The sequence below is a fragment of the Notechis scutatus genome, chromosome Z (assembly GCF_049901735.1).
Source record: "Notechis scutatus isolate UNSWTSFEM ecotype Mainland chromosome Z, rNotScu1.2, whole genome shotgun sequence".
NCBI classification, from domain to species: Eukaryota; Metazoa; Chordata; class Lepidosauria; order Squamata; family Elapidae; genus Notechis; species Notechis scutatus.
Window position 1 is genome coordinate 42,353,085 of NC_142025.1, and position 12,255 is coordinate 42,365,339.

General features: G+C 34.8%; 1 protein-coding gene across 3 annotated transcripts in view; it reads right to left on the reverse strand.

Annotated features, from left to right (window-relative positions):
- Positions 1 to 4,507: 4,507 nt before the first annotated feature.
- SDHAF3 (succinate dehydrogenase complex assembly factor 3) overlaps positions 4,508 to 12,255 on the reverse strand; it is a 37,479-nt gene continuing 29,731 nt past the window's right edge. For all 3 annotated transcript variants that reach the window (XM_026675658.2, XM_087948206.1, XM_087948207.1), the window contains one exon: positions 4,508 to 5,346. In XM_026675658.2, the coding sequence (XP_026531443.1) occupies positions 5,143 to 5,346 (204 nt within the window). In that variant the 3' untranslated portion in view covers positions 4,508 to 5,142. The remainder of the gene's footprint in view (positions 5,347 to 12,255) is intronic.

Consider the following 12,255-nt stretch of genomic DNA (forward strand, 5'->3'; position numbering starts at 1 on the left):
GCAGGAAATACAACTTCAGCAACAGATTGGTCAATGTCTGGAATACTCTACCTGACTCTGTGGTTTCTTCCCCAAACCCCAAAAACTTTAACCTTAGACTGTCTACTATTGACCTCACCCCTTTCCTAAGAGGTCTGTAGGGGGCGTGCATAAGCGCACCAACATGCCTACCGTCCCTGTCCTATTGTTTCTTTTTTTATTTTTCTTATATGTATCCATGTATTCATAACTATGTTTTTACTTATACCTATGATCTTGTAAACAATTGACAAAAATAAATAAATAAATTTTACTTAGCAGCCTCGTGAAATAGATAGATCAGAGGTGATGAGAGATGATGAGAAGAGTGAGGGGTGGAGATTGTCTGTTCCTTTTAAACTTTTGAGCAATTTCAGATTTCAGTCCTAATTGCTTTCCTATAATGCCTTTCCTATTTTCTGTCCTAGATCTGCAGTGTAGACAAGAAAGGAAAAATAACTCCACAGAATCATCCTTTATTGAGATAGTTTATAGTAACAGATTGTCACTTTTAGCAACTGTTTGCAGTTACAATTATGATGAAAAAAATAACTAAAAGAAAATATTGAAAATAAGACCATGTTAATAACAATAGCACTTTATAATAGTACTTACTTATATACCTCTTCACAGTACTTTACAGCCTTCTCTAAGCAGTTTACAAAGTCAGCATATTGCCCCCAACAATCTGGGTCCTCATTTTACCAACCTCGGTAGGAGGGAAGGCTGAGTCAACCTTGAGCTGGTGAGATTTGAACTGCTAAATTGCAGTCAGACAGCAGACAGCAGAAGTAGCCTGCAGTACTACATTCTAACCAGTGCGCCACCAAAGCTCTTAAACTAAGTTGTGATGTCAGGATGTCAGCCAGCCAATACTTTACTTTACTTTTGGTCTAACATGCTTTTGCATCTAATGGTTTCTGGAAGTCTTCTCCGTGATGATTTTTCACAAGATTTTAACTTCCTGACTTTCTCACAAGCCTTCTGATTGGATTTTATCTTTTTGTATTATGGACCAGTGTTACAGTCACTCGTATTCTTTCTTTGAGATATGTTGTTTCTTTTAAATTCTTTTCTCATTCTAAACTGGCCACAGTTGTGGATTTGGATGGCTTCAGAATTAAAACAATAAGTTAAACAATCTCAGTCTCTGTAGTACTTTTCTGTGACAGTGCAATGTGTGCCAAATGTGTTTTCCTGGGACTTTTTAATTAACAGTAAAATAAAATCCCCCCCCCCCCGGATCTTTGTACTTTAAATGTGTTCCTGAAATATGCTGAAATGGATTAATTTTGTAATTAATTAACAAAACTTAGTTTGTACTAGTGGTTATGCTGCTGGCATAGAAACCAGGAGACTGAATTCTAGTCTCATCTTAGGTATAGAAGCTGGCTGGGGACTTGGCAAATTACTCTCTCTTAGCCCACCCCTCCCCATTATTGTTGTAGGAAAAATAGGAGACAAATAATAATTATATATTATTATTTCACCCTGTCCTGTCCTGTCTCATTTTTTCTATGTTGTCTGTCTGTCTATCTCTCAGCTCCCTATCCCTCCCCTGAGGTATAAGAGGCAGTGAAGTGAAAACATAGGCAGATTTGCAAGATTCTGTTATGGATAATCCTTTTTGAATACTGGAAACTTGGTTATTAAGAGAAGTAGTCACTAACTTTATTAGATACATTGCTTTATTATAATCAAACTATATTTTTATGATTACTTGTACTTTTCAAGCTTATTTATTATTTTAAAAGCACACCCCCTCACAAACACTCAAACCTATACCTGAAAGATTGAACTGCCTTTATACAAAATTACAAACCTTTTTGAATTTTCCATTTAATATACTGAATAGGAAGGTTATTAAATAAATTCAGCAATTGGTCAGGAGCCAGTCAGGGATTGGGGGGTGGGAGAGATTAATGTAAAACAGGGAGTTCATCCTATTCTACCACTTTTCTTAACCTTCCTCCTGAAGCAGGGATTCTGCAGGAAGAAAATCTAAGGATATCAAAGTAATGGGGAGGAAGATAGTGACAGAAGCAGGATACAAGCGGTGTAGAATCTTAAAAGAAAACAACAAACCACCTTTGCACTGGGGTGGAAACAAATAGGAGACCAATACATTTGTCCAAATGAAAGATGCATGAGAATATTACTCCAAGTTTGTCAATAAATGGACTATCACAATATTAATTATTGTATTTAATGTATACCAGTATGTCCTTTTTGGGATGCAGAAGGGAAAATACATTTCCTCTTCACTGGTAATAACAGCAATGGTCTTGTGTGTTCTTGTGTGTTCAAACATTGAAGCTTTGATTTACATTCTAACCTACCTATGGATTAAAATGAATAAATTGTGGCCTGGATGCAATTAACAGCTGCCTAAATATCCTTTGATTGGTTAGTTTCTGTTTCTGGTTTGTTTGTTTTTGCTAAAATAAGGGCTTAACTCCAGGGTAAATATGCTCATTTAGTTTTAAAATTTCCACCATTACCCCAAAAGGACCAGTATTTCAGCCCTACCTACTGAAGTTATAAAGCTTGAAACTATCCGCGAATTGTCCCTTAATAGAAAGACCAAAATGCTGTCTATCCCATTCTAAAATAAGAAGTAATTCAATATACAGCTTGTAAGATGAAATTCTAAACTAAATGTACAAAGTTCTTTCTGTTGTATATTCCAATTGGTATTGATGTCTCAGGAAATATTGTGATCTTTCTCTAGTTGACGAAATAGGGTATCTGGATCCTGTTTATCTAATTGGTAAAGAACAATAAAGTCCCACTAAAATGGCAAATAACTAAAATTGACTTAGGTAAGAACAACTTATTTAGCTAACACTCAAAGTTAAAAGAAAATTGAAAACTGAATTACTTAGTAATTTTCAGGAGACATGCACTTTTTGACATTTTAATGGAAACTAATGTTATATTCAGCTATTTTAATCATTGTCACTTCTATTGTAATCTTGCACCAAATCATTTTTAAACTAGGAATTCAAAGTGAAAATATTGTTTTTGAGAAAGGTCAAAATAATATACAGTATATCGGGAAGATTGGAAATAGGTGATTACTTTTTTTAAAGCTGGGGAAAAATCTTCTTTCCATTTACAGCAGTTGAGAGGTTTTTAATAGATGTTTGGATGATAAAGGACTCAGACCAGACAAATGAGTTTTCATTTCTTTTTTTCCATGATCTCTATATAATATATTGGGCAAAAAACCTTCCACATCAATTGAATGTCAAAACAGATCCCAAGACATGAAACACATGGGAAAATATTGCTGCCATTCTCCAGGATACCATCCACCAAACAGTGAGTACATACAAATCAACAACCTCCTGAAATTTGTGACCAGATCATGCTTCTGGGTGTGGCATTAGATGCAAAATGGTGACACTAAATGCACTAATTATTTATTGCACCCATAAACCTGGGTTATATAAATCAGAATCATACTGGTGTCTAAAAGTGAAAATATGCATTATGTTTGTCATGTAGTGAGATTTAGCTATCCTTTCTTAATTAATATCAATAATTAATTACAAGGCAGAGATTTTTATTCCAAAAACATGCACCTTCTTGATCCTCATTCACATTTTAAACAAAACCTATAACTAGTTTGCAGCTTTCTTTAAAAAAAATTTTTAGGAACTCGTCCTAAATCTTCAGACCATGTTCAGTCAGCATGGGGTGTTTTTAATTGGAATGCAATAAAGAAATAGAGTTAAATCTTGGATAAACTATTGTCAAAGTAAAAATGCTTTTTTTTTCTGCCTGTTTTTAATTTACCATGTTCATCATGACAAGTACTTTAGTGTGACTCTTTCAGTGAGCTTTCATGGCTGAAGATGGACTTCAGAAGGTCTGGGTGCTCCAATACTCATGGCTTTTAAGAGGAAACCGGCCAGCCACTTGTCTAAAATAATATAGGGTGTCCAGCTTGAGCAGTGGGTTGGACTAGAAAACCTCCAGGTTCCCTTCCAACTCTGTTATTCTGAATCTAGATCTTCTGGGCCAAAGTCATCACTATAGTTACCCTAGTTCTTATCAAACCCTACCAGGTATCCTCCATCTAAAAATTATGTGTAGCATTATTTATATAAACAGAGATCAACTTCTTTTTACTTCCAGTTACCACTTATAAAACCTGATTGTTTCATCTACACTGAATTCATATTTGATTTGTTTAAAAATGGAAGCATATTTTTAAAAATATCCAGAGCATAACTATTTTTAAACAAGGAGAGTCTTATTGGGTTCTGGAGAACTGTGCATATTAAATAAAAGCAAGGTCCACCTATTCAGTTTAACTTCTCTTCTTAAAACTGTTGGATGCAGAATTTCTTTGGTTTGTTTTTTTTTTAGTTAAGAAGCAGCTGGTCTGTGTATGCAGATTTTCTTCTCGCATTGAACCATCTTTTTCCCAGCAGTCTGGAGCTTGCTTGGCTTGTTATATCCCAATTAAATCTCAAGGGAAGACATAGCAAGAGAACTTTTATTAGAACACAAAGCAAGAGCAGCATGGGAGGCGGAAGAATGATACAAAGGTGCATCACAGTAAGAGTAACAATGCCATCAGCTACCTTAGTGCTTTAAAATGAAATAGAAAAAACAAAAATTCTTTTGCAGGAAAGAAATATTGGGCAAAAGAAGGCAGATTTTAGTATTTAAAAGTAAGTTCAAAAGCAGAATTTGATATGATCTTCAAGACACTTGAATTAAACAATAAATTATGTTAAATACATACAACTATATTCTATTTTTTAAAAAGCAAAACAACTATTAAACTTTAAACTTGCATCAATATGCAATTCAAAGTTCTTCCCTTTCTGATGTTCCGACTATTCACAAAATACATTCTTAGTACAAAGCCATTTTAATTCATTTCCTGCATATAGTAAATTTAACATAGCTGAAATGTTCCAAAATATTGAACTATTCTGCACACTTAGTGCAGGCTGTACATAATATATAAATGCCACTAGTTATTTCTGATCATTTGTTATGCATATCTTTACCATCTTCCATTATTCTTTAGAATAAAACCATTTTTGGGGGGAAATACAAAAAGAAAAAGAAAGAAACACCATAAAATGAAATTCAGAAAATTTGTTAATGTTTGCAGTCTCCATCATCTAAAATACTGAACTGTCTCTTTGGTTTGGTGGCCTCTTTCATTAGTTCATTTAGCTGTCCAATTTGCTCATCTCGAAGGGCATTAAATTTCTCCTTTGTGAGATGTGCTCCAAAATCAGGCTGATCAGTGGTGTTTTGCACATGTTGATTAGCCTGCTGCTGAAGCATCATTGCGTAGTTCTAGGAAGAGGAGGAAAAAAAAAAACAAATGAGTAAAGTTGATGACAATTTGGTGGAAGGCATACTTTTTCAAGCTAGAAACTGTAGGGATGATGGATGATCTTATCATATAGAGAAAGGTTTTTTTTTTTAAGTACTTCAGTATTTTAAAAAAATAGAAATGTAAAATCAATCCAAAGAAATATAGACTTCATCTTTTTTTATTTAAAATCATAAGCTAATCATACTTCCATACCTTAAAGAAGAATGGAGAGATAGTTTCTGAAGCATCCCCAAACTTTTATTTAATCAACACGACCAAGATATATTAGGTAGATCAAATGAATCTGACTGCCAACCAATACCAGGTAAAAAGATCTTGCTGTAGAAAAATTAGTGTTTGAGCATCTTCTTTTGTAACCTGACCCAGAAATTCAAGTCCAATTTTTTAAAGCTAATGCTAGAAATGTGAACTACTTTGTCATCCTAGTTTGTAACAACAATAAGCATTTAAGAGCCCCACTATGCTTAAGGGGTATTTTTTTACAAAAGCCCCTAGTCTTTAATTTTTCTGAGCAAGTATACATCTGTTTCTGTCTTTGTGGACCAGGGCTTAAAGAAGCTCTGGTATTATTTTTATTCTACCCTTTTTATTTTAAGGTCAAAATCTATTACTTTAACCCTGTAATATATAACAGGAATCTCTAAAGCAATTATTTACACATTCAGAAGCTTGACTGGCAAATTTCAACCTCATTTGATTTGAGAATTAATTATATTTGGAGATCATCTTCACTCAAGAGCACTAGTAGCTTTACTGTCTCATTTGCTAGCCAATATTTTTTTCACTTCTGCATCAACTCAACCTGATAGGAACTTTCATACAATCACCAATTTCAAAGATTTTCAAAATATTAACTGAAAAAGTTAAGAAATACAGTCTTTAGAATTAAGAAAGCTAATAAAAACTGATAGTATTTTTACATTTCAGTTTGAACTCTTGACTGCTGTACTCTGCAGCAATGAATCACTGAACCACTTCAGGCTGCATTTGAAAGTGAAATACCTCTGTTAAACATCTTCTCTCTTCTTCATGCTTTTTGATACATTTTTTTTCTACTAAATTTGAATTAAAAATACCTGTGTTCAAATCACTTATTTGCTATATCAAATCTAACTGGCTCAATAGCAGTAACTGAGAGAAGGAACTTGGAGTCCTAGTGGACAATCACTTAAATATGAGCCAGCAGTGTACTGCAGCTACCAACAAAGCTAATACAGCCTTAGGCAGCATTAATAGAGGGATAGGATCAAGATCATGTGAAATGTTAATACAAATTTCTAGAGCCTTGATAAAACCACACTTAGAATTCTGCATCCAATTTTGGTCACCACAATATTAAGAAAATGTTGAGACTCTAGAAAGAATGCAGGGAAGAACAACAATAGATGATTAGAGGATTTGGAAGCTAAAACAAATGAACAGTTGTGGGAATTGGGTATGTCTCGATTAATGAAAAAAAAGGACTAGGGATGACAAGATAGAGTCTTCTAATACCTAAGGGATTGCCACAAAGAAGAGAGGTCAACATATTCCCCAAAGCACCTGAACACAGGACAAGAAGCAATGAATGGACATTAATCAAGGAGAGAATCGACCTAGAAATCAGGAGAAATTTTCTGACAGAACAATTCATTTAATGGAATGGATTGCCTTCAGAAGTTGTGGGCAACCACTTGTCTGAAATGGTTTAAGATCTCCTGCTTGAGCAGGGTCTTGGATTAGAAGACCTTCAATGTCCCTTCCAACTCTGTTATTTTGTTAAATCATCACAAATAAGACTAGAAAAATCCTTTAAAATAAGTAGTTTAAAAAACATTGGGGTGCCTGCAAGAACACCTCCTTTGGGATTATTAAAATAGCAGTATATTTTTTTAAACTCCTGGAACCGTTTCAGAATCTACTATCAGCTGTTTCTGTGCATGAGTGAACATACAGTCTGGATGTGGGGAAGTACCAAGAGAAATTAAAAATTGAAGAGGTCCTGCATGCATCATGCATATAAAATCAGCAGATGCGGTTCTGTTGCACTAACATGAGAAAAAGAAGAAAGTCACTTACTTTCATTATTCAAGAAAGTGTTTCACCTGTGCTTCCACATGTTCAAAATCATATTTCAAACAAATTGAATAGTACTTGTTATTGATCTTTGGCTTTTATCCAGGTAGAAGTAGACCATAGTGTTAAACTTGCATTTAGTAGATTGATCCCTTAAAGCGCTTTTTTTCTTTGGGTTATGAGCATGCAGCAATTCAAGGAGGCAATACACTTAAAATATTGATCCAGCTAGGTATCACATCCTTAAAAATAGTGGAATCAGAGACTGGATAATTCACATAGAAGGAAATCTATTTCTTATCTTCTCTCTTTGTCTTCTCCAAAATAATTTATTATAAAAACAATATTTGGTATGTTATTATCTGCATTTCTATAAGACAGTTAAAGGCATTCTATACAAAAAGCATTTCTGCCCTTGTAGATCTGGAGTAATTTAAAATATTACCCACACATTTTTATATTATATTTTTTTTCAGAAATTGTTCTTTACAGAGGTAGTACATTACTCCCTTTTTGTTGAAAATCCCAGACAATTCAGATCTGGTATTTTTGTACATTTATCAGATAAGGAAAAGATGTTATCATAATGTGGCAAATTTTATGTAATAGCTTCCAGTGTCAGAAAGGAGATAAAAACGATTGAAAATATGATTGTAGTCCATGCTAATGGGATATCACTTTTTATCAGAGTGTAAAGAGCGTAAGAAGACAGATGTAAGGAGTTTTGTTAATATAATTAATATTACAATCAAAGGCCAATCTGGTAATATGGTTGGCCTTTAGCTAGTGCAGATTTTGTTTTGTACAGATCAAGCGATCTTGAGAATCATCAATCATACATGTGAAATATGCATATGGTAAAGTATAGTAAGTATTTTGTAAGCAAAGATTAATGTTGATGCGTAGTGAGAAGGAGCAAACTGTAACGTGACATCTCAGATTCAACTCCACTGTACTAAAAATGTATGAAAGCAATCTGAGAGCACTTATTTCCCCCATAGCAACTGTCTACTTCAGACTTGAAGAAATGTAGGTCTAATAAGAACCAATGAAAATGATGAGTGAGTCTCATCAACCCAGCTGCTCAACAGAAGCACTTTTAAGGCAGGGACCAGCTTTGTTAGCAAAGAAATCCCATCATATTACATGTCATCTCATGTTCTAAATCAACTCAGGTAGTGGCAAAACAAGCCCTATCAATGAAACATGATCTTCACTTTGAATATCATTATCCTAATTCATCTTGCTTTTTGAAAATGCTATGTTCAAGGTTCGAGCAGCCTAGAGATCCAAAGTTAAACTACTTTATTTCTTTTGTATAAAATTTATCCATTCCAATTCCTATTAATGTGTGTCTACAATACAGTTGTTCTAATTTTGATAGTAACAATAAACCTTGGTTCACAGCTAAACTTAAGCAGCTACGTTGTTCCAAAGAGGAAGCCTACAGAAAAGGTGACAGAATGCCATACAATCAGGCCAGAAATATATTTGCCAGAGAAATCAGAGGAGCAAAAAGAAGCTATTCTGAAAAGTTAAGGAATCAGTTCTCAACAAATGAACCAGCAAACATGTGGAAAACTCTTGCAAACATCACCGGCTACAGTAAACCTCCTTCCCAGGCAGAAGGAAATCAACAACTAGCAGATGACCTGAATGTGTTTTACTGCAGGTTTGAAAGGAAACTACAGCCATCTATCTCCACAACCCCCATTTCAAACACATCAATAACAGCCAAGCCTCCACAATTGACCCCAACCCATTGGGTTCACAACCTCTGGTGATCACAGAAAAAGAAGTGCAAGATCTATTACACAGACAAAAGCCAGGAAAAGCACCAGGGCCAGACAAGATAACTCCTTGCTTAAAAGTCTGTGCTGACCAACTGGCCCCCATCTTCACCCGAATCTTCAATAAATCACTACAGATGTGCTGTTCCTTCTTGTGTCAAACTCTCTACTATCATCCCAGTGCCAAAGAAACCCTCCACCAGGGAAGTGAATGACACAGACCAGTTGCTCTAATATCTGTAGTTATGAAAATCTTTGAAAGGCTAGTGCTGTCCCACCAGAAAACCATCACGGATCTGCTGTTAGATCCCATGCTATTTGCATACCGAGCAAATAGATCAACATATGATGCTGTTAATATGGCTCTGCACTACATCCTACAACACCTTAAATCTCTACTTATGCAAGGGCCTCTTTGTAGGCTTCAGTTCAGCATTCAGTACCATCATTCCAGACATTCTTCTAATTAAACTAAATCTGCTAGAGGTACCTGAACACACTTGTAAATGGATCATAAGTTTTCTAACAGACAGGAAGCAGCAGGTGAAGCTAGGCAGAATCACATCTGATACCTGTACAATCAGCACAGCCCCCTCTCCTAAGGCTGTGTGCTTTCTCCACTTCTTTTCTCCCTATATACCAATGACTGCATCTCAAATGATCCATCTGCTAAAATACTGAAGTTTGGAAATGATATAACAGTGATTGGTCTCATTTGAGACAACGACAAATCTGCATACAGACGGGAGGTTGTACAACTTGCCTCGTGGTGCAATCAGAACAATCTTGAACTAAACACACTCAAAACCGTAGAAATGGTGGTAGACTTTAGGAGAAACCCTCCTATACTACCACCTCTTACAATACTAGACAACACAGTATCAGTAGTAGAAACCTTGATATTTCTAGGTTCTATCATATCACAAGATCTAAAATGGACACTTAACATCAAAAACGTCATCAAAAAAGCACAACAAGGAACGTTCTTTCTGCGCCAACTCAGAAAGCTCAAACTGCCCAAGGAGCTGCTGATCCAGTTCTACAGAGGAATTACTGAGTCTGTCATCTGCACCTCTGAAACTGTCTGGTTTGGTTCTGCAACCCAACAAGACAGACACAGACTTCAGAGGATAACTAGGACTGCAGAAAAAACAATTACTACCAACCTGCCTTCTATTGAGGACCTGTATACTGCACGAGTCAAAAAGAGGGCTGTGAAAATATTTACAGACCCCTCACATCCTGGACATAAAATGTTTCAACTCCTACCCTCAAAATGATTCTATAGAGCACTGCACACCAGAACAACTAGATACAAGGACAGTTTTTTCCCGAACGCCAACATTCTGCTAAACAAGTAATTCCCTCAACACTGTCCAACTATTTACAAATTCTGCATTACTACTACTATTAATCTTCTCATCACTCCTTATCACCCATCCCCTCCCACTTGTGACTGTATGATTGTAAGGTTGTTGCTTGTATCCTTACGATTTATATTGACTGTTTCCTAGTATGATTTGATTGCTTATTGTACCCTATGATGATTATTAAGTGTTGTACCTTATGATTCCTGACTCTTGACAAATATATCTTTTCTTTTATGTACCCTGAGAGAGCATACGCACCAAGATAAATTCCTTGTGTGTCTAATCACACTATTCTATTCTATTCTATTCTATTCTATTCTATTCTATTCTATTCTATTCTATTCTATTTATACTGCTGTTTATTTTGTTAGACAAATACATTGGATTTTATGTATGTTTTACAACTGGTATAATCAATTTCATTTTGGCCTGACATTAGCATGTGAATTTCATTGAAATATCTGAAGTATGGAAAGGATGCTTTTCAAAGGCTCATATGGCAGAGACCTTTCAAGCTTCACCAAATTAGCTTTGCATTACATGCATTAAAAAAGGACCACAAACTCTTTATTTTTATTTGTTTTTCTAATGTAGTTTAGAAGCAAGAACTTTTGCATATTAAGTCTAACAGATTTATATACACAAGCATTGCTTTGTGATTGTCAAAATGAAGAATAAAGCCCTTTGAAAGTGTTTGCAATTTTATAATTGATGTTATTGTAGAACAGGGCTGAAAGAAACATTGCTAGATAGATTAGAAAATGTATGTCGGAAGGGTGAATCTAAAGGAAACTTTTTATCATCTTTGATGGTTTTTTAATAAAGCAAAGAAATACTGGGCTCATTCATGTCATAATGCAGATTTTTAAAACAAGCATAAAATTGAAACCTGAAATTTTTCTTTTAGAATTATTAGATAAGGAGTTGGGGAAAAGATTTGGAGCTTTGTTATTGTATATACATGTCAACTGCAACAAGAATTCTATATGCACAGAAATGGAAAGATATATCAATTCCCACAACAGAAGAATAGATGGAAAAAATGATGGAGCTAGTAGAAATGGGAAAATTGATTGTTTTAATTAGAGAAAAGAACATATCCAGCCTTGTTTTAACTTGGAAACCATTTCTGGATTTTGTGCTCAAGACAGCAAAAAAAATGAACGCTTAATACTGGGCTTTGCTGATTAATATAGTTTCTTGTTATAGAAATGGTTAATATTTGTTAAATCGGTAAAGTAAAAAGTCGAGGTGATAATTTTATTCTGTATTTTACTGCACTGAAAAATGTTGGAAGTGGATGCTTTTATTCCCCTCCACCCCCAATATCTAGAGCTTTCTCTCTGTCTATCCCATTTTCTATCATCTTTATTTACATTTATATTTAATATTATAATTTTAATTACAAATTTAAAAATAGATTGGAAAGAGAATGAGTCAATCATCCAAAGTGATCACTGTTATTATGGGAAATGAAATCCAACATAGTTGGATGGTTTCAGATTGGAGAGAGCTCAAATCACTACATATGGCAATGGCACTGAAGTTTCTATATCAGAACTAGGCCTATTTTTATTTACATTGGTACCAAACATTGCATACAAAGGTATTATATAACTGAGGTACTATGTTGATGGTAAAGACCCAGAAT